This window comes from Mustela lutreola, chromosome 4, assembly GCF_030435805.1.
Source record: "Mustela lutreola isolate mMusLut2 chromosome 4, mMusLut2.pri, whole genome shotgun sequence".
NCBI lineage: Eukaryota > Metazoa > Chordata > Mammalia > Carnivora > Mustelidae > Mustela > Mustela lutreola.
This window is the reverse complement of record NC_081293.1, coordinates 37,237,900-37,259,949: the sequence shown is the minus strand read 5'-3', so window position 1 is coordinate 37,259,949 and position 22,050 is coordinate 37,237,900. Positions and strand designations below refer to the sequence as shown.

The window sequence follows — 22,050 nt, the reverse complement described above, 5'->3', positions numbered from 1 at the left end:
AGACTGTGGTCAGACTCCTCCACAAGGGCCAAGAGACCCAGAGAGTTTAAGCAGCTGGCCTGAGGTCACAGAGCAGAGGCAGTGTGCGTCTGGGAAACGCCAGCTGTGGAACGCTGCACGGAAGCCAGCTGGCCCTAGAGCACTGGCAGGGAGGCAGAGTCCCCCGATGTGCTCCATGTGTTTTGTATTTTCTTCATAAAACGGAGAGGCAAGGAAAGTGACTCTGGACCTAGTGTCATGCAGCCATAGTTCAAATACGAGAGAACCGTCCTTGGGCTCAGGCAGGAAATCTCCCCAGGTGCACAGGCCCTGGCCACCCTTGGCACCTGCTGGCCCAGAAGGCACCCCCGCAGGCTCTGGCTGGGAGGGCGGGGTTCTGGCCAGGCACTGCCATGGGCCCAGAGAAGGCCCTGTACCGGAACCATCTGAGTTGATGCTGAGTTATTTGGTGGAAGAACTTTCCAGCCCAATCTTTCTCATAGAACTTTGGGCAGGAGGTTGCTCTGTGGAGGCTCTGACCTAGACCTGTCTGCACAGATTGAGGAACCGAGGCCCAGAGGGAAGGAAGAGGGTCTCCTGGGTTTTACCTGCCTTCCTTCCACTCTGCCTGCCTCACTGGGGCTCAGAGAGGTGTGGGGAGGCCTTCTCTGCCTGTGACCCCAGCAGTGCCCCCCACCGACTCACCCTGGCTGTCTTCAGGTTCACAGAAGCATTTCTTCTCTTCGGGGAAACAGTTGCAGATACCGAAGCCAGCTTTTATCCCCCAGCGTTCCCCAGGCTCGTGCCCACCAATGATGCTGCCACCCCCTGGGGACAGAGGCAGCCCACTAAACCTCCTGGTGTGACCACACAAACGAGGACCACCCAGGCAGAAGCACGAGAGGTCCCTCCCCACAGGATGTCAGCATGCTCAGGCCTAGGGAGGGCAGTGAGCTCTGGAATCTGGGTCTCTTGAGCAGGAATCAGCACAGTCTGCCCTGATTCAGGTCCCTGGCCTCAGCAGGTAGGAGGAGGAACACACAAGCTGTGCAGGGCCCTTGCCAAGGTCCACACATGGTTACTTCACAGAGCAGGGAATGGGCAGCAGGGAGCCAGGAGAATCAGGGGTTGGGAGATGTGCTGTGTCAGTTGGCCAGGAAGACAAGGGACAGTAGGTCAGGGCACCAGTTTCCAGAGTTTGGATGCGGCAGAACACTTTGTTCAAACAAAATGTTAGAAAAAAGCTTCTGCACAATAAACTCGGGAATGATGCTGGTCTGGCTGAAGTGTAGGTGGGAGTCCAAGCCTCCCCCACTGGCTACCCCTACCCACGGCCGGCCGGCTCTTGAACCTGCAGGCCCAGTGGTTGCTTACGGAGGCAGTCCTGGGGGCAGATGTTGACGTTTCTGCTCTCCACAGCATCACAGTGGCCATCGGGGCAGGTCTTGATGCTGGGGGAGCAGGTGGAGAAGTTCCTGGTAATTCCTGGAACACACAGCAGGCCAGTCACTGCCACGTAGGAACACCACCCTGGCTAGATGGCCAGAGCCAGAAGGGCGGCACTCCAGGGCCTCCCGGCCAATTCTGTCCCCCTTCGGAGGAGCAAACTGAGGCCCGAGCCGAGAACCCATGAGTGGGATCCTTGTAGGCACAGCTTGGACTTGCTACTATCTATGCCCCAGCCCTGCTGTCTGGGGCCACAAGTCCTGGCCTGGGACCTCCCAGGCAGAGCCTCTCTTTTCCTTGCACACTCCAACTTTGGCCCAGGGCTTCCCAAACCCGAAGGGACCTGTGGTCCCACAGTGACGAAGAGCCTGAGCGTCCTCGTGCTTCCCCTACTCGCGCAGCCTCTCTCAACATCAGGTACTACAGAGGAGGACCAGGCTCTGGACAACAGATGTGGAGAGCGGAGGACCAGCACTGTGGCCGGCAGGGCCCACAAGGACCCCGCTTCCACTCAGCCACCATTACCCCTCTCGACCGCCTGGCCGCTGGCCCCTGGCTCTGCGTGGGGCCTACCTTTGCCATCTCCCTGTCTCCACTCGCACCTGCCCGTCAGAGAGCCCAGGCCGCCACACTCCTCACACTCAGGCCGCCTCTTGCTGACTGCACAGGACAGGGGGCAGCCTGGTTCCTCGGCCACATCTGTGGATGGCAGAAAGCTGGTTACAGGGGCTGGCCTGGACCTCGTGTCCCACCAGTATCCGGGGGCAGAGGGTAGCACTGGTCAAGCTCCTCTCCTGGGTGAGCCCAGAGGGGTGGGGGTGCCTGAGCACCAGGGCATGGGGCAGTGATGGGACCCACTAAGGAAGAGGGCTGTCACCGCAGTCACAGCAAGGGGGGCACTACTCGGTTGGGGTAAGTGTGGAGGGAGGATGTGAGCAGGCTAGTGCCTAGACTCAGCCAAAAACACACAGGCCCAGTTAAGCCTGGATTTCAGGTAAACAGTGAATAGTTGCTTTATGTGACTGTGTCCCTAACACTGCATGGACACCCGTGGAAGATTGTCTTCTAAGAGACTGCAAAGGCTACTTGGGACATACTTATAGCACAAAGCTCCTTGTTGCTTACCTGACATTTAAATTTAGCCAAGATCTCGTATTTTCTCTGGCAGCTCTAAAGCAGGTGCGTGTACAGAATGGATCAACAGTGGTGGTGGGGAGTAGCAACCATTGACTATCCAGTCCCTTTGGGCTATGCTGCTTTAAACTTTCTCCTCGTCACCCTCCCAGCCCGGCTATGCAGGGTGCACTGCGATTCTCACTTGATAGGGAAGGAGACTCAGGCACAGGGACGCTGCCAAGAGGGGAAGGGAGCAGGGTGGGGCCCCTTCTGTGTGGGGGAAGCCTGTGGCTCAGCCACACCCTGCCTGTCCCGACCCTCCACGGGGCCCTGGCACTTACATGTCCCCTCCACGGTGACAACCAGCGGGGCCTGGGTCTGCCTGCGGCTTGGCCGGTCGGCGGCCACCACTGTGTACTGCAGTTGAGAACAGTCAGGCCGCTGCAGGGCTTCTGTGTCATTCACGAACAGGGTTCCTGAGGTGTCCTCGGTGGAGGTGACCACCCCCAGGACGCTGCAGTTGGCGCTGGAGAGCTGCAGCTTGTACTGCACGTGGATGCCGCTGAACTCCTGGCAGTTATCCACGCAGACTTTCCCAATCTAGGCATGGGGCACAAGGAACGTCTCAGCCGGGTGCTGCTCCCGCCTGTGATGGGGGCTGGCAGGGTTTCTGGGTAGTCCGAGTCCTGGAGAAGCTCCCTACTGGGTCCAGGGACGATAGACCTCCCCCAGCCACCACCAAGTCCTGGTCTTCCACATCCCTGGAACCTGCAGATCCTTCCCCCTGCCGGGCCCTGGCCTGCCCATCACACTACCACCCACCCCGGCTCCTGGGAGCCAGAGGCAAAACAACACAGGGCACCAAGGTTGGGTCTAGTGACCACCTTGAGAGGAGCCTACACCACCAGCTCATTCTTCACTCACTCATTTAGGCAGGAAGATCCATTTGGTCCCTCCTGCTCATTTCCCTCCCTGCCTCTGGCCAGGCCAGTATTATTCTGGGAACCACCAGTTGCCATCCTCAGTGCATGGGGCTGGGGTACCCCACACCCTGCCTAGAATCCCTGCCTGGGCAGGCAGGGCTTTGCACTGGGGCCAAGTGATTTCATGCAGCATCGCTGCCTGTCTCACCTGAGCCCCAAGGGGCCTGCCTGGGAGTCTTGCTGGGAGCCCTGGGAAAGACAGGCTGCTTCTCCAGGGGGTGCCAGGCTGGCCATGCCACTGCTGGGGCCCGGAACTGGGCATCTGGAACTCTCCTTTTTATCCTTCGGTTACTTGAGTTAGAATGAGAGTGTCGGTGGCTTAAAGCCAGAAAATCTGACTAGTCAAGTTGTGGGCGGGCAGAGGGTAGGCGTGGGGCAGGTGAGGCCCTGCCTGCAGCCGTGTAGCAGGTCCTTGCTCAGCCTTGCTCAGACCGAGGGCAGAGCCAGGCTCCTCCACACCCAGGCCTGATACCACAACCAAACCACCTCCCAGATGTCCCAGCACATCCCCATATAAAGCCTGCTTGTTTCCACTCTCCCATAGGCGCCTCCAAACTGCCCAAGGTCACTAACCTCAATTTGCAGTTATGAAGACTGGGGAGAGGGGGTGAAAGGTCACAGCAAGTCTGAGGCTGGATGGGGACTCAGGTCCCTGTGATCTTTTGAGTGTTTTGGGGTACAGGTGACACACCTCCTGCAGTGTTTGCTCCCATTCAATACCCCCTTGGACACCCTTAGGGCCCCTCTGCCTTGTCACCTCCCACCATCCATGGCCTCTACCTCCATGAAAGACCTTTTGTGGCAGGTCAGGGAGCTTCGATGTGTCCAAGGGTGGGGTCCTTTGTGTGCGGGACCTGGGTGGCTGTCAGGAGTGGAGGGGGCATGGGAACCAAACACAGGAACTGGAACAAATGGAGGTGGCCCTAAGTGTGACCTTCTGAAGAGGAAGTACCTGAAGCTGCCCTATTGGAACAAGCAGTATGTGAAGCCCAATGCATGCTGCAATTCCAAATAAAATCACAAAAGTCCTTAAGAGAAGTGTTCTAGAAAAAACTACCAAAATGCTAAGCACTAGTTGATAATGGCGAGAAGAATCAGCCCTCTCTGATAATGGATACTTGCTACTTCACGTTTCTTCCACTTCTAATTCTTATTTTCCACTTCTAATTCTCATTTACCAACAACAAACGCCAAGATAAGCTCTAGTAAACGCATTTGCAGGAGGCAGAGGAAGCGTTCCCCACCTTTCCCCGCAGAGGGCGCCACTGCTGACTGATGCCCGCATTTACATACTTGTATATTCCGTCACTGAAAACTTGTTTTCAAACACAGCGAGTCGCGTGAGGCCAGTCTTTTTACAAACAACTTTTCACTTAATAATTCATCAGGAACATCTTTCTAGGTCCCCATATGTACACTTAACTGGCACTGCTCTTACGTTAGGATGAAACACGCTTTAAAGATACCAAGAAAGCAAAGGGCAAACGAGAGGCCCATGGAGCCCACCAACCCTGCCCATGACTCTGCCAACTTCGCCATGGCCCCAGCTTCCCTGGCCCTGTACCCGTGGCTCCCCTGGGCCACTCTGCGTACTGGTTAGGCCAGAAGGAGTGTCTCTCATCCCCAGCCCTGCTTGCAATCTGTTAAATGGAGTGCCCCACCCTGGGGGTCCTCCACCCCTCTGTGCCCCCTGCCCGGCAGCCATCGGGTTGTGGGCTCACCTGGGCAAAGCGGCGGGCCCGCCTGCTCATAGTGAAGGAGTAGGCGCTGGGTAAGTGCAGGCTGACAGGCAGCACGGTCACGTTGAAACGGAGGCGGAGGACGCCCTCACCGGGGCCCTGGAAGTCCGAGTCATTGACCAGCACAGCCAGCTGCAGGGAGCGGCTCTCCGAGATGGGGAGGCTCCGGTTGAGAACCAGCCCTGTGGTGGGGGGGGCACGGTGATGACTGCTTCGTCGCTTAGGGGCCTGGGACCACCGTCCCAAGCCGCTGTGTGTCTCCTCCCAGCCACACATCTGGCACAAACACACACGTGTGCAAACACAGACTTCACACTTGGGCCATGTGGACCACAGACTTGGCTGGTGGGGCTAAGTTGGAACCATTGTTTAAATGTTGGCTGCTGTGCTGAGCTGGATGCTGAGAGAAGCCTTCTCAACTGGGAGATCACCCATGTGTATGGTGTGTGTGTGGTATGTATGTGCGTATACATGAGATAAAGATCTATCATCACTGAGGCCCTGGGAAGACTATGCTGGCCTCCACTCCCCAAGAGAACTATCCCAACAGTCACAGCCTCCAGTGGAGCCCTGGACTGCACAGACCCCCAGTGCCCAGAGCCCAGAGCCTGCCCACCTCTGTACCTGCTGTGTGTTGTGCTATGGTTCTAGTTTTGCAGAGATGGAAGGACAAGCATGAGGAGGTTTGGGTACACGTGGTGTATGGAATGAGAGCGCCTGGCAGAGATGACATTTTCCCTTATACAGGGCAGGAGACCCTCAAAGCCTCAGTGGGGGTGGGGAGGATGAGAAACAAACAGGATCGGTCCAGGCAGTAAGGGGTAACAGTACCAGCGATTCTGGAATCCCTCAGAAGCAGATCCCAAATCAAGGATTCAAGTGCCAGTCAGGTATTTGGAAGGTGATCCCAGAAAACATGGGCAGGAGGGTAGGGGAGACAAGGCAGCTGATGAAGGTGCCCCATGCCATAGGTGAGCATAGTGGGCCCCTGGAGCTCAGTCTTGCGGTACATTCCAGAAGCCAGACAGGACTATCTGTGCAGAATCCTGTGGCTATAACACACAGAGCTGCTGTTGTATACTAACCCCTGTTAGTAGAAGGCTGTGGGGTCAAGGGAGAAATAATCCCCAGGCACTTGGGTCCCTGGGGGATTGCAAAGCAGAGGCCAGAAGAAGGCCTTAGGCAATGTGTTTGTAGTAGGCACTGAGCCCTGGCATAGTCAGCATGGGAAGTGTGGTACGGCCCTACCAAAGTCTGCTAGGAGGCAGTTCAGGGAGAGAAGAAACCCTATAAAAGCCCGCCAAGGTGAGCGCATTAGAGACAAGGAAGGGTTGGGTGGAGTGGAAGCCTCTGCAGCCTGGGGCTTGGAACGCCGGGACAAGTGTCTGTGGGTATAGGGTGCTGTGAGAAGAGTGGGCTGCTGGCTCCCTAGGGGGCCCAGCCAGGCCAGGCCCAGCCCCTCTTACTGTAGTCATGCACAGTTGCTCGCACGAAGCTGCCATTAGCCTGGGCCAAGGTCTCGTTCGGTGAGTGCTCGACACGGAAAGTCTGCAGGGCCCAGGTGTCCCCTGGCAGTAGTGTGCTTGTGTACCGCCTCAGCAGCTCCCCAGAGGCCGGCACCACGTCTGCATCGAAGACACGTATTGTGGCCACCACGGTGCCCTGAGGAAAACAGTGGGTGCCAGTCAGAATTGGTGAGAGGGACTCCGCAGAGACCCTGCAGGCTGGGGCCTCAGGACACCCGCCCCACAGGTGGATCGAGGGTGTGCAGTCAGAGCCGGCTCCAGGGACAGACTGGCCTATGTTAGAGTTCCTGTGGGATCCCATGCCAGTCTGGCCCAGTCGCCCTCCCTGGGCCACCCCTGTGCCTCCCCTGTGCCTCAGGTATGATAGGCACCTACACGCTTCCTGTAAGGATGGATTAAAGCAGATGCCCAGGGGCTCTGCTGAAGTGCTTCACCAGGTCCCACAGAGAACAGCAAGCTGCGCCCCACAGGGTCGAGTCAGATAGTGATAGTGACTGTCACATAGTGATAGATGGCAAAGCCAGATCCAAGCCCTGGTGTCCACCAGAACATTCTCCAAACGCCTGTATACCGGGCTGGAGGAGATCACGAGGAAAGTTCTGAGCAGTCACATGGCATCTCTGCTTTTGTCAGGGACCAGACTCCTTGTTGTCACCCCAAGGTAGCCCTTCCTAGCTTATGCGATCTTTACCAATGAGATGTGCTTTCCTCCCGCCTGCCCATCCACCAAACTAGCACCTGGGGTGTCCAGAGACCCAGGTAAAACCACGTTATCTGCCATTGCACGCCTGGCCGAAGGGCTGCAGAACGGCCAGCAGGTGGCAGTCACGCTCCACCTACGCGGACCAGAGCCGGGGATGCGCCGAGGTGGGCGGGGCTGTTCTGGGCGATCCCAGCTGAAGCCACTCCTTGGTCTTTCTGCGCGGTGGCTGGGCTCCACCCTCCCTGAGTCTCTAGACTCTCCTGCGAACGCTGACCGCAGAGGGAGAGAGGGCTCTCTCCTGGAAGCTGTCCCCTCCTGGGGGCAGCACCGCTGTACCCACACGCAGCGGCAGGTGTGCCCCGGAACCTGATGCACGTCCTTGGCCTTGCCAGCCTGTTCAGACTCGTGCTAGGCATCCAGGGTCCCGGGACACTTGTCAGGGGCCAGCTGGACTGACCTCCCGTCTCCTCCTCAGCTACCCTCGAGACGGGCAGAAAACCCCAACACATAGCTGGGCAGACAAATGAAAGACAAATGTCTGGAGGGATGTTTAACTGTATGGCCGGATGGCCAGACGGACAGCTGGGTAGACCAAGGAATAAATGGTGGCCGGAGTGGCAGACACACAACAGACGGACGACAGACAACAGACAAGGTGGTAAACAGGCACCTCCTTCCTCTTGAACTCCACCACAGCGCTGGCGGTGTCCAGGCCCCCGAGGAAGGTGGGTGCCGAGTCGTCCTCATCGTACACGGTCACGGGGAAGGGCACCATCACCACCTGCTCCTTGTGTGCGCCGACGTGCACCGTGCACGCGGCCACCAGCTCGTACTTCTCCCGCAGCTCGCGGTCCAGGGCCCAGCGTGTGCTCACCTCCAGGCTGTCTGGGGCGCAGCGGAAGGGCAGATTCTCACCTAGACACCAAGCAGACCAGGAACCCCAGTGTGACTCCCGGGTCAGGGAGTGGGGTGAGCTTTTACAAGGGGCCCACCAGGAGTGGCTGCAGGGGAGGATGGCCTCTGGCAGGTCAGAGATGGGGAGCAGGATGGCCCTGCCGAGCTCTTCCTCGGCTCCAGATTGGAAGGGGACGGGGCACAGAGCTCCAAGCATTGGTTTGCAGTGATGGCTGTGCACTAATGAACTGACCTGGGCCTCCCAGTTTCACTAGTGCTGATGGGGGAAGCTCAGGGAACCAGAAAGCCTGCCTCACGTCCTCACTCTGATGACCTAGGGAGGGCTGCTCTCATCTCTTCCCTAACCTTGCCTCTCTTGCTGGGGGTGGGTGGGGTGGACGGGCTGAACACCAGCTCAGCCACGCCGCAGGCCCAGAGATCCAGCCCCCCGCATTGGCTGGCTTTTGAAAAAAATAGGCAATTTTAAAATTATGGAAATAATATGTGCTCATTTTAGAGCATGTGGGAAATAAGGCCACTATTCCACCATTTGAAAACAAACACGGTGGGCATTTAGTGGGTAATCTGAAGTTAACACACAGATATTTCCAACGGCCAACTTTGCACGCCCGCTTTACATCTCCTGGCTGTGCTATCCCAGACTGGTTGTCCCACCTCTCTGTGCCTGTTTCCTCACCAGAAGACGGGCTAGACGAAGGCTAACAGGCCTGCTCCTCACCAGGCCCTGTGGTTTGGGCAGTGACTGGTGTATCTTCCCACAACCTGCTGAGGGGAAGACCAGTCACAACAGCACACTTTTCAACCCAAGCCTGCCCTGAAATTCATCCTCCAGGAATAATTCAGAAAAGGGGAATGCTGACGGCTTGAAGGTCCACACTGACCGCCCCCACAGCCAACCATGGGATCAGGCAAACGTCCCTCCCGCAAAGCCACATATTACGTGTGGATTACATATGTGAAATGCTTATCATATAATGTTTCTCTCTGTTGTTTATGGTTACAAAACCATGCTTAACCACATTTAATGAGGTAATCTTCTTGAGGAAGGGCAGCCTGCTGAACCTGACGTTTGGCTGACAATCTTGCCCAAAGACATGTATCCCTGCTGCAGGGCAAAGGTGAGGATGCTGGGGGAGTGCATGGCCCCTTTTCTTACTTCATGGAGATTTTCTTCAATGTCATTACCACGTGTGTGTACGATAAACTTGGTGTGAATCCAGGTTCCACTGCAGCCTACCTTCTCTGTTCTAGTTCTTTGTTTCTGAGTATTTCAGTGGCGCCTCCTGTCATGGGGCTGCTCAGGTGCCTTCTCTCACCTCCACTGGGCTTCACCCCCTGGCCCACCCTTGGCCGGCCTCCCCACGGCCATCGTGTGGCCAGGTCGGCTGCTCTTGCAGCTGCTGAGGCAGAATCCTGGAACCACGCGGGCTCCCCTCTTTCCCTCAACACCCACAGCCAACACATCGAGAAATCCTGCTGGATCTTCTTTCAGTATATGCCCGGAAGGCACCTGCTCCTTGCTGCCCTGTGGCTTTCACTCTTCTTCCAGTTTCCAGCCTGATGCTCAGGGATTTTCCCAGCCTCCTGTTTCCTTGCTGCTATGCTACGCTGCCCTGTACCAAATCATTCCTAGCATGGCAGCCAGAATAATCCTTTAAAGGTAAGTGAGGGCTTGTTCATGCCGCCCCCTACAAGCCTTCCATGACCCCCCAGTCCCTGAAGGGGAAACCCTCAGGAACTTCTCTGTCTTCATGGGCCTCCGCTCTCCCTACCCCAGCTACCAGGGGTCCCACCGCAGTGATCTTTACGGGGCTAGCCCAGCTGGCCTGGTGCCCTCCCACCTTTGCTCCAGCACTCCCTTCCTCGGCCATGAGACAGAAGACTGCGGTCTCCACCACTCCACATCCTGGGAGCTTTACTTCCCAAATAGAACATTCCAGAGGCCATCCCAGGGGAATGGAGGCTCCAGGCAGGCAGGATTTTGACTTGTTTAGTTCATGGTCACATCCTTAGCCCCTAGAACAGTACTTGGTTCATGACAGACACACTAGAAATATTTCTGGAATATTAAATGAATGAATGAGTGGTGTGGTTGGTGAGTAAACCAGATGGCTCATGTCAAGGGCTGGAGGGGCTGTGCCTTGCACACAGCAGATGCCAAGGGGGAGCCTCTGAAGCCAGCACTCACCTTCTAGGAGCCTGTAGGACACGCTGATGTTGGGGCAGAGGAATTGCACAGGCAGCAGCCGGAATTGGTGGAAGGTGCCAGGAGGCCTGTTCTCTCTGATGCGGAAGGAGACGCCTGTCTCGGGAAAGCAGAGCTCCCGGGGTTTGAGGGAACTGCAAGCCGGGAAGGAGGTGTTGATGAAGGAGAAGTACACCCGGGCACAGCCTGGCCACTGGCACTCGCCCTCACGCAGGAACGCAGACGACAGGAAGACCTGGAGGTAGATGGTGAGCACCGGGAAGCCACCATCTGCAGAGAGAGAAGTCAGGCTTGGTGGGGCACCAGCCACACCCATGGGTGGCAGGGAGTGAAATGGGGAAGGAGCAGGAGATCCAGGGCTGGTGTAAAGCCCAGTCCCTTCCGTTGTCTACAGGGCTCCACTAGGCTCTCAACCCTGGCTGGTCACCTTCCACCTGCCCCGAACTGCCCTAGACCCGGGGTCTGTCTCTGCTTCAGGGTCCCATGGTTCTGCTCCCTCTGCCTGGGGTGCCTCACAGGCCCGCCTCTCTTGTCATTCAGGTCTCAGCTCAAATACCACTCCCTCAGATGCTCTGAGCACTGCGCCCTATTGTTCCCCCATATCTCCCCACCAGCCTCTAGCACATCATTGCCCCCATCAGAGGGGTGCCCTGAGTCCCAAGTCTAACCAGGTAGAGCACTTTCCTGGCTGGCTCCTATGCATGTGGGGGCTCCCCAGCCTCCAGGGGCTGTTCTCATGGAATGCCTCTATGGAGACACACCCACAGCCAGACTTCCGGAGTGCCTGGAGGGGGGATTTCCAGCAAACTCCATCACAGAGAATTTCTCCAACAAGGTCTGGTTCTCTTCAAGAGTGATGGGTACTCTTCCTGGGCCCTCTCCCTCAGCCCTAGTGTAGTGGCTGCTACCCTGCATTTGCTCCTCCCAGAATTCATCAGAATTCTGCTTCTTCCTAGTCCTCGCTTGGTGCTTCAAGTCCCCGGTTGTAGCCAATCATTTTCTATATGAAACTGCCCTGTTCCAGTTACTATGTGGTTTTTCTCCTGACTGGACTTAACAGGTGCATCATGAACAGAACAAGCCCCGTAGGAAATATGGACCCTTGACAAACTCCACTCAGCCTTTACCCCCGGAAACATAGTTCAAGGTCCCCATGGGGGATTGGGATGGAGACAGCAGCAACTAAGTACAAGCAGAACCAAGACCCATCTGAGATGCCACCTCCAGAACTGGGGGTGCCCTAGTGGCAGGCTCTGTCATGTGACCTTGGCTTTCCTTGGCCGACAGGGGCACAGTCATTCTGTCCTCCTGGGCAGTGCTGCCCATTCTGCATTCATAGGCATGCCATGGGCCTCTTGCCCGCATGAGGGGGTTCAGGGCTGGTGTGAGGGTGCAGTGAGGTCATGTATTTGAAGGAGATGATTGGAGGTGGGGAGCTATTGGGTGTGTGATCACCGTTTTGTGCCATAAGGCAGAAAGCAGCTCCTCTTCCCAGTATCAGGGTCACATGTGGTTTTCTCCCTGCTCTGACCCCTGCTCTGAGGAGGCTGGCTAGGTCTTCCTTCCATACCACTTTCCTCCCTGGCACCAGGCCTGAGTCCCCACTGGGTACCAAGGGCAGCTTGATGCTGATGGGAAGACCAGCTTTCCATGGAACTGCTCCTTCTCCAGGAAGCTCCAGATCATTCCCTCAATCAAAACTTCAATTTTTCTAGTCCCCTCACTTAACTCCTCTCTTGTAACCCTAAATCCTGTTCACCCAAATGGAAAAGGCTTCTAAGCCCAGCCCGGAGAGGGCACCCAATCCTTTCCAAGGGTTCTCCCAAATCCCAACAGACTCAGAAGGTCCAATGGTCATCAGCAGCCCCCAAACTCATCCTGGTGTCCTGGCCGGGCTGGCCACAGAGGCAGGCCAGCCTCACCTCACCCTTCATCCTTCCGCCACAGGGATCGCACAGGAAGCGCCCTCCTGAGCCTTGGTGTGGGTGTGATGTGGGCTGTGGGAGGAGAGACAGGGTGGGGCAGGGGGTCAGGCGGCTCCCTTACTGCGGATGCTGAGCCTCTCCCAAGCGCTGTGGTCCAGGCTCCGGTTAAGGTAGAGAAGGCCAGTGTCCTCCTCAATGCGGATCCAGTCGTTCTCCTGCAGCCTCGCACGGTAGGCGATGCCGTAGAGGTGCTGGCCCAGGCGGAAGCTGGGCACCTCCTCAGGGGTGTCCCGCAGGGCGTGGACATAGAGCAGGGGCATGCCAGCTGGCTGGTCCACATACAGTTTCTCCCAGTAAGCGTCCCTGGAGAAGTAGAGTCCCAGCGGAGCTGCAGGAAGCAGGGAGGTGTGTGAGGGAGGGAGGAATGCTGACCCCTCCGGAGCAGGTCTCCAGGCAGACCAGCACTCTCCAGCCGCTTTAGTTCACACTTTGGATCCTCCCACATTTGCTAACTTAAGATTCCAACCTAGCGTAATTAATAGTGCAAAACTATAGGCAAGTTCCTTGTTCTGAAATTACAAGAGAGAGAGCTCACCCTGCATGATTCACGGCATTCAAGACTTTCACACCCAAATAAAGAAAGAATAAGATTCTGATCTTACTCGGACTTTCTCACCAGTAGTCCCAGTAAAGTCAACACACACACCTATCTGTGGGGCGAAACACTAGCTGCAAATGGACCGCCTTAAAACAGAAAAAGAAAAGAGAGGAGGACGTACTACAAAACACCTGCAAAATCGTTCCCAATCACCCGAGTTTGACAAGTATGTGAGCCGCACAGAGCTGGGAGTGACTCAGGTTTCTCAGAAAATCGCCTGGATCCCCAGCTTTTAAGTGCGCACGATGATGCCAGATAAGCAGGGCAGGCAAGAGTCACCGAAAATGAACCAGGTCACGTTACGCATTTATTCATTCCTGAGATTTATGTATTTATTTGAGAGAGAGTGTGTGAGAGAGAGATCGTGAGGCATGCATGTTGTAGGGAGAGGCAGGGGGAGAAATCTTCTGGCAGATTCCCCGCTGAGGGAGGAGCCTGTACTAGGGCTTGATCTCTTGACCCACGAGAAAATGACCTGAGCCAAAACCAAGAGTCGGACACTTAACCAACTGAGCCACCCAGGCACCCCAAACCAGGGCTCTTTATAAGAGAAACACACCTTTAAAGTTAAACATACTCCTACCACTTGATCCAGAAATCCTACTGAATTTATCCGAGAGAGGAATACATATGTCCATCAAATGAGTCATTCACAAACGGCAAGTTTATTCACACAGCCGAGGACTGGAAACAGCCCAGGTGCCCTTCAGTGGGTGAGTGGACAGGCAAAGGGTGGTTTTCACACCACGAAATCCTATGCAGCAATAAAAAGGGATGAACCGTTGATTCACACAACAACCTGGAAGGATCTCACAGACATCATGCCAAGCAGAAGAAGCCAGGCAAAAAAGAACACACATGGCATGATTCCAGACTAATTTTAGGTTAACAGAGAGCAGCCTGGAGACCTGTGAGGGGTGGGAAGAGGCAAAAGACTAGGAAGGGCAGGAAGGAATGTTCTGGGGGATGTAAAGATTCCACATCCGGATAGCAGTGTGGGTCACATGTGCACATACATTTGCTGCCAATGTACAGATAAGAGCTGTATATTTCAACTTCTGTAAATTTCCCCTGAAAACCTGATCACCAAGGGACTGTGAATAGAGCTCTGGTTGCCACCAAGAAGAGGATGTGGACCATGGCCTCGCTGGGAAAACCCATTCATTACTCTGCTGACTTTGTGTAAGTTCAAAATTTTTCATGATAGGGCGCCTGGGTGGCTCAGTTGGTTGGACGACTGCCTTCGGCTCAGGTCATGATCCTGGAGTCCCAGGATCGAGTCCCACATCAGGCTCCCAGCTCCATGGGAAGTCTGCTTCTCCCTCTGACCTTCTCCTCACTCATGTTCTCTCTCACTGTCTCTCTTTCAAGTAAATAAATAAAATCTTAAAAAATTTTTTTTTTCATGATAAAAAGTTTTAAAAAACAGTAAGAATTTTCAAGAAGGTGGATAATTAGGCAAACGGCGCTGGAAAAAGCACTAAAACCCTGCAAATACCCTATAGCAGTAACCAACACACAACACAAACATTAGAAATGCCCACGTATTCACTCACATTGAGCCAATTTCTCTTTTCGATCAGCTTGTTTCCACCTACACCCCACTCTGCTCACAGCTGTCGGGATGAGCAGCCAGGCCAGTCTGCACCAGCAGAGGATACCCCTGGTACCACCTCGGTCCTCAAGGACACATCTGGGTATGGGAAACAATCCATTGCCAACCGGAGTCAGGTAAGACCACAGGGGAGTCCTTTCCAGATGCCAAAGCAGTGAAACCGTCCGTGAACAGAACGGCTGCACCCTGGGGGATGTTTTTCAGGATGACTTCAAAAGGCAGCCGGACTGCGAGGGCCAACCTGGGCGGAAGCATGCACCTGGCCTGGTCTGCTCCTTGCCAGACAGGCTCGGGCTGGGAAGCAACAAGGGGGAGAGGGACAAAGAGGGAAAGAAGGAAGCGGGGAAGAGAGAGAGAGAAGGGAGGGAGAGAGATGCTCTGGTCAGAGCCAAAGGCCTGGCCCTGTGCACCTCACACTCAACACAGAGATGGAAGGAAGCAGGGGTGGGAGTGGGGCAAAGACCACACTGGAAAGCCCTGCCAAGAGAGGTGCCCCTGGAGTGGGACCTAGAATTACCTAACCCCTGTGGCTACAGTTCAGGGAGGGGCAGGCCAGGACTTCTAAGGAGTCTGCCTTGTGCTCTGAGCTGAAGTTTCCTGGGGGAAGGATCCGCTCCGAAGTGTCACACTGGCTGCTATTCAAGGGAAAGGCAGCGAAAGGAGCTCCGTGAAGTCGAAGTCGCACTGGGGAATTCTGGGGAGGGAGTGCCAAGACCATGCCTCCCCCACCCTGGGGTCTCCGTGGCAGACATGGGCAGGAGCTGCCTGAATGCCACCCTTCTCTCCCCATACCCTCCCCTCTGGCCCAGGAGGATGGAGGTTCTCAGATGCACTCAGGGCTGACCTCCATGGGATTTAGCAGCTGATGCTCTCAGGGACAGGAAGCAGCTCCCAAGGCTGGCCTCTTGCTGCTCCTGTTCAAGGGCAGCCGATGGCACCAGCGCAGGGCTGAGCACTCTGATGGGCCATGGCTGACCGGTCCCCTGAGGGTCCCTGCACACCGGGGATCCATTCCACAGGCTCGCATGTCCCAGCAGAGGCGCTCACGCTCCCCACAGTGTGGAGCCCCAAAGAGGACCCTACCAACTCATCAAGTCACGACTCAAAGACAGGAATGCTCCCCGTCTGTGGGTGAGGAGACACCCACAGGGAGGGAATAGCGGTCGGGGAGTCCCCGATGGGACTTCGCAGCCACCTCCCACCAGGACTGTGCCAGGGCCTGCTCTGGGTTGCCCGTCAGGGTAACTCCTGCCTCGCTCTCCTCAGTGGGGCCCTCCAGTCTTCCCCACAGAAATCTGATACTACAGGGGCTTCCAGCCTGTGGCAGCATCCCAGCATGGCCAAGTTCCGGAAGGCAGGCTCAGAATGGGGATTGGAGCCAGGCCCAGCACTGCCGCTCCACCAAGGGCCCAAATCACGAGCAGCAGCTGAGCTTGTCCTCCAACATTCCATGAAGGTTCCACAAGTCAGAGCATCCAGTAAGAGCTTTAGGGGAGGGGCTGAGCTGGGAGGCTGCTAGGGAAGGTGACACCCGCTGCCCTATGGGCAGGAAGAATGACTCTCTTTTCCCCTGACCATGTCCTGCACCCACAACCTTTGGAAGGGGCTGGCCTCCTGCGGCCTACTGTCGCCTCTCAAAGGTGGAGTGTGGGGTGAGCACAGCCCGGCCAGGTGGCTCTGGGAGGCAGCACAGCACAAGGCCAATCCCCCACCCCCCCTACCCCGCCACCGACCTTCCATCCTCTCCACAGCCCCAGACAGAGGCATTGTCAGGACGACTATTCTGCAAACAGACACTGAGGCAGAAAGAAAGCCATTTGTTTGCTCAAGGGCATATGCACAGACGGCAAGAGAACTGGAATTTGCAAGGCAGGCTTTCTCGAAAGGCACCCCTTCCACCAGCCCACTCATCTCCCAGGGTCCCTACAGTTGCCGGGCTCTTGATCCCCAGCGGACCACACCTGTGGCCCTACTGAGGTAGCTCCGCTGGGACACACTTTGTTCCCCCACAAAGCCCTAAGCAGTGACTGAAGCTCCCTGCAAGTCAGCAAAACAGCTCGAGGGGAGAGGTGGTCCTGATGATTCACCATCTCTCTGGGCAGGTCGGCATTTCCAGGCACAAAAAAGGAGGAGAGACTAACTCCCAGGGGCCTCACAGGGTGGTGGCGAGGGGCAACCTGGGCTTGTGACAGTGACACCAGCTAAGGAGGGGGCTTGGCCACGACGGGAGCCACCAACCTCCTCTGCACCCTGGCAGAAGGGCACACGCCGACCACTATGATCTTGAGAGGCTGCCATTGGGCCTCAACTCCCAGAGCTGCAGGCAGTGCTGCCGGGTCCACCAGACTGGATGCAGACCAGGGCAGCCCTTGTCTTCCAGAGCCCGTGTGACCAGGCCACCAGCTTTCCTTGGTGTGCCTGACCCCTCCACAGAGAGGTGAGGTCTGTGTTCTTGCCCCCAGCAGACCAGCGAGGGGACATCGCATTTCAACAGAGCTCACATCCTGAGGGGCAACCGCTGGCGCTTTCTCTCAGGACACACATCACTGGCCCTGGTCAGCAGAGCAGAACCAAGAACTTGGCTGTTCTTGGAGCCACTGTGGAGAGGGACTTCTGGGGTGACTCTGAAGGCTGCAGAAAACGGGCCTTATCGTGGGGAAAAGCTCTACCCACAACACCCCACCTGCGGAGTAGGCAAGAGCGGCTCCAGAATTGGGCTCCCCTCTGAGAGGGCCTCCTTGACTGCACACACTTTCGGTGGTACAGGGGCTGGGAGGTAGGACGGCCTGAGCTCCCAGAGCTCCCCACCCCCAAGCTGGTACAGTTCCCACCACGCAGATCATATGTGCAGGAGAGAATGGGTCCTGCCTACTCTCATCTCACAGAGGCCAGCCCTACGGGATCTGTGTGGGGCCCAGTTGATTGCTGCCAAAAGGGATTTGTGGGTCGGGCAATGATTGTGAAAAGAAACAGACTTAAAGGCACTTAAATACCTTCCAGGTGGTCCCTGTAGCCAGGCATGGCTCCCTTAATGCTCCTCAATGTCACAGACCCTTTTAGATGGAAAAACACATGGTCCAAGGCAGGGAATCGAGGAGGTGAGTGTGGGGCTGGCCTCAGGTGGGGATAGCCTGGGCAGTCCCAAAGGGCCCCGCACTTGGTTTAATGTTCTCATGTCACTGTTTCGAAATTCTTTAAAACCTAGAACAAAATGTCCATTTCATCCTCCTACACTGGGCCCCACAAATGATACAACCAATCCTGGCAGGTGGATGAGGAGAGCCTGGGATGGGCCCATTTCTGAGGCCCCTACAGTCTGCTGACCTCTGCTGCGTCTCAGTTTCTCCAGCTGCCAATCAAAGGAGGGCATGCTGGGGAGAGGAGTGGCCAGAGCACGTCGCAGACATGCCTCGCCTTTGCACAGGAATTATACGAAGCTCGTGCTTCAGAGTCACAGCTGCTATGTGTAGATCCCTTTGCTACCCCATTTCCTAGTTCAGAACAATGATGCTGGGAGGTACGAAGCCTTACCTGGGTGAATCTGCTGATGGTTCTGAGTCTCAGGGTTTGGAACACTAGCAAACAAAGTGGCATGGGGAGTCAGGATGAGGGCAGATGTTAAGCCTACAAGGATGCTTACTGCTGGCACCTGTCTGCCAGGAAGGGCCGTGTGGCCTTTGGGCTCCATCCTGCCTCTGCTGCAAGCTGCCACTTGGGTAGGTAACAGAGCAGGACTGGCAAAGCCTTCCCCCTCCATACCTTTCACTTCTGAATGCCTTGGGGTGCCAGCATCCTTCCCCATGCCCAGTCCATGGTTTCTGCCTGGAGAGGGTTGGCCCGTGTCACCCCCCCTGAGACAACCCGTGGTCCTTGTGGCTCAGGTCTCCCCTCAGGAACCATGCCAAGGGGTGAGGAGCTGGCCTTTCCTCACAGCACAGTGGGTCCCGTGCAGGTCATGGCATCACTGTCCAAGGCTCAAGTCACTGCTCACGTTCAGAGAGACCCCACCTGCTCCCACCCTTCCAGACCCCAACAGGGAAAAGGTGTAGAATGAATTTTGACAGGGTGAAGTGCTGTCCTGTTCTGAGCTGGGCTTCCCCTGATATCTCGTTTATGAGCAGATCCACCATGGGTGCCTGCCAGGTGGGAGCCCTACTGGCTGCGTTCAGTGCACGCCATCACGAGACCGCGGTTTTGCCTTTACCTGGGACCATTCTATAGCCTGCAAAGGTTGTTTCCAATGCTCCACATTTGGTTGGCATATTTATTCGGATTTGGGTGCAGATGGAACCAGGCCCTTACCTCCCAACTCCCTCTCTTTTATTCGGCGTTTCACAAGGGCACATGTGCTCACACACACTCACACGTGTGTTCTTGCACACGCTCTGTCCCGCGTGCACACACCCTCATGCCCACATTGGACCCTGAGCTGCTTCCCTGCCATAAGCAGGAAGGGGAGCCTCGTCAGGTGGGGGGAATGCTGCTGGTGGTCAAGGGCCCTGCTCCTGCTTCTAGCAGCTTGCCTTGGCTTTTTCAGGCTCCTGCTGCCCCGGGGCAGCGAGCAGCAGAGGCGTGGGGACAATTCGCACGCTCCACCCCATCCAACTGCCTGGAACTCACAGTCCCTTGGTGCCTGCACAGCCCACACGTGAGCCTAGTGATCACCTTCCCGCAGACCCATCCACAGCCTTGGCTCCCTTGTGCCCTGAAGGGTTGTCTCCAGCCCATCCTAGGCTGTAAGCCAGCCAAGCAACCCCATCTTCTCCATGAGCTATGGGCCGCTGCCCAGCTCTGCCAGCAGGATCTGATCCCAGCCTGGCGTGGCGGGGGGAGAGGGGGTCCTTCCCTGGGGGATCTCAGCCTGAGCTGGCCCATGGAACTCCGCGGTGCCCACCATTGTTCTCCCAACATGTAGCTTTGGAAGTTATGTGACCCTCTCCTGTTTCAAGGGCTGGGTGACCGCAGAACCCTCAGTGAGCCCGCAATGATTCACACGTCTCTCCTCCACATTCTCACTCTCCCACACGCACACGGTTACACAGCCACTCACGCCCTCGGGCTTCCTCAGTGTACAGCAGCGTGGCGTAGCCTGGTCCCCACTGTGGGCTCACCTGCATCAGCTCTCTGGGGTCCTGGCCAGCCCTGGCCATCGGGGCCACTCGAGGATCACCTGAGCTGCTTCTGCCTTCCCTGTCCCCCCTCTGCAGTGGCTGTGCTGCTCTGTGACCCTGCCAGTCCAGATCTGGGCAGGTGCTTCCCGGCCAGGCGCCCTCAGCCTGTCACCCCAGCTCAGGGCCTGTCGTCCCCGCTGCTACAAGTGCCCGGTGGTGAGTCGCACTCAACACAGCACACAGTCGCCCTGCTGGGGAAAGGCCAAGAGCCTCCAGCAAGTAAAAATGTCCTAGGACTGCAATACGGAAGCTGGAATTCAGGGCTCCTAAGGAAGAAAAAAATAAAAGGGCAACGGTACGATGCAAGAATGGGGTGGGGCCAGGGCTTGCTTGCACGTGTGCGAAGGGCTGTCCCCTCCTGCAGAACCCGCGCACCGGACAGCCCCGGCTCCCGCCCCTGACGAGCGCCAGACTGCGTCGATGACAGTTTTATTATAAGCCAGCAGAACCTCCTCAACAGACGATTTCCTAATGCCATCATCTTTTCTGGGAATGGGAAACAGATCCCACTGACTTCTCCCCAGGGAAGGCCCCTCCCCCTGCAGGCCAGCTGTCCCCGTGGGGGGTCCCTCCACCCCCAACAGCAGCGCTGGGCACGACCTCACAGGACATCCGCAGCACGGCCCCGCCCCTCTGGCACAGTCACGGTTTCTCTTTGCTCCAGCAGCGTATCTGATGGACGCAAACGCGCCGTGCAGGCCACTTACACGGAGAGTGAACCCCGCAACAAACGCCCGTGGGCGCGCACGGCCGACCCTGCCAGACGCTTGGCCCTGCTGCTGCCCCTCCCGGGTCCCCACCTTCCACCTCACCCCACTCACTTTGAACAGAAACCTGGGGCTTGGGTTTCTCTTGCCTTTTCTTAAATTGTTTTTTTACATAACCCTTCTACCTCACTCCTGGAAGGTACTTTTGCTGTATGGAGAATTCTGTGGCAAAGTTATTTTCTCTTGGTCCTTCAGAGGACTCTTCTGTTGTTGCTGCTGCTTCAGAGAACTCTGTACCCGTTCTACTGCTCACTCTTTGGTATCCTCTTCTCTCTGGCTGCTGCCTGGACCTCCTGTCTTTGGTGCTCTCTCCGGCTGCACTACGATTAGCCAGCCTGTCAGTCTGTGTGGGTTTCCTCCCCCTTGGGAGCCCTCTGAATGGCGAAAGCTCCTCATTGTCTCTCCCTGTTCCCTCCAAGCAAACAGCAGCCGGTCCCACGGCACTCGTGCCCGGTGTTCGTGAGCCTCTGTACTCACGTCTGCCGCGTTCGCCGGCCCTGACCTCATCCTCAGTGCCAGGCGCGAATCTCCATCGTCGTGCTCCAGCCTCTCCCATGTCTCAGTCCACTTAGAGGAGGACCCGGACCACCCAGCCCCGCCTGCCCCTCCCACCTGCCCGCCCCAGTCAGGGTACCAGCCACATCACTGCGGAGGCCACACGCCTCAGACTCGTCCTGAGCTCTTCCATCTTCCACCCCTTCCAGCAGAGCAAACACAGGATGCCCTCTGCCATCCCCCGTCCAAGCCGCCACGCTCCCACACCTCCCTCACCTGCATAAAACCACACTGCTCAAGGGGCCTTCCTGAGCTCACTCTTAACCCCACAGGCCACATGTACAGAACCACCAGGGTCACTCGGACCACTTCACCCTCTGCCTGAAGCCCTGCATTAACTGCCCACTGCTTGCAGAATAAAACACAGCTCCTCACTAGGGGTGAGGGCCCAACTGTCCTCCCCCCAGCTCACCTCCTTCCCACTCTCTTGGGCACCCACATTCCAGGCACATCACCCAACTCACCACTACGAGCTGAAAGAACAGACATCATAGTGAGTGGCCCAATGAAGGCAACAGTGATGGAACAAACCAATAAACACATGGTTTCATGGTGTGTGTGGGGGGCACACACTGGAGACTTTGGGAAATGGTCCAAATTTGGGATGGGGGTGTGGAGCTAAGATTCTTTGGTTTTGTCTGATGGGCACTGAGAGCCGCAGGTGGAGAACCAGCAGTAGAATGAGCCAAAAGAGCCACAGGGATGCCCCGCCTGTGCTCACAAGCCTCGTGAGGGACACGTGGGCT

General features: G+C 56.6%; 1 protein-coding gene across 1 annotated transcript in view; it reads right to left on the bottom strand.

The window, feature by feature from the left end:
* Positions 1-22,050, bottom strand: part of RET (ret proto-oncogene) — a 51,656-nt gene that overhangs the window by 16,085 nt on the left and 13,521 nt on the right. The window contains exons 2-10 of the mRNA XM_059169525.1: positions 12,660-12,926; positions 10,596-10,883; positions 8,163-8,407; positions 6,730-6,925; positions 5,246-5,445; positions 2,883-3,141; positions 1,999-2,124; positions 1,354-1,464; positions 685-807 (exon numbers count right to left, since the gene is read on the bottom strand). Coding sequence (XP_059025508.1) covers positions 685-807; positions 1,354-1,464; positions 1,999-2,124; positions 2,883-3,141; positions 5,246-5,445; positions 6,730-6,925; positions 8,163-8,407; positions 10,596-10,883; positions 12,660-12,926 — 1,815 coding nt within the window. The remainder of the gene's footprint in view (positions 1-684; positions 808-1,353; positions 1,465-1,998; positions 2,125-2,882; positions 3,142-5,245; positions 5,446-6,729; positions 6,926-8,162; positions 8,408-10,595; positions 10,884-12,659; positions 12,927-22,050) is intronic.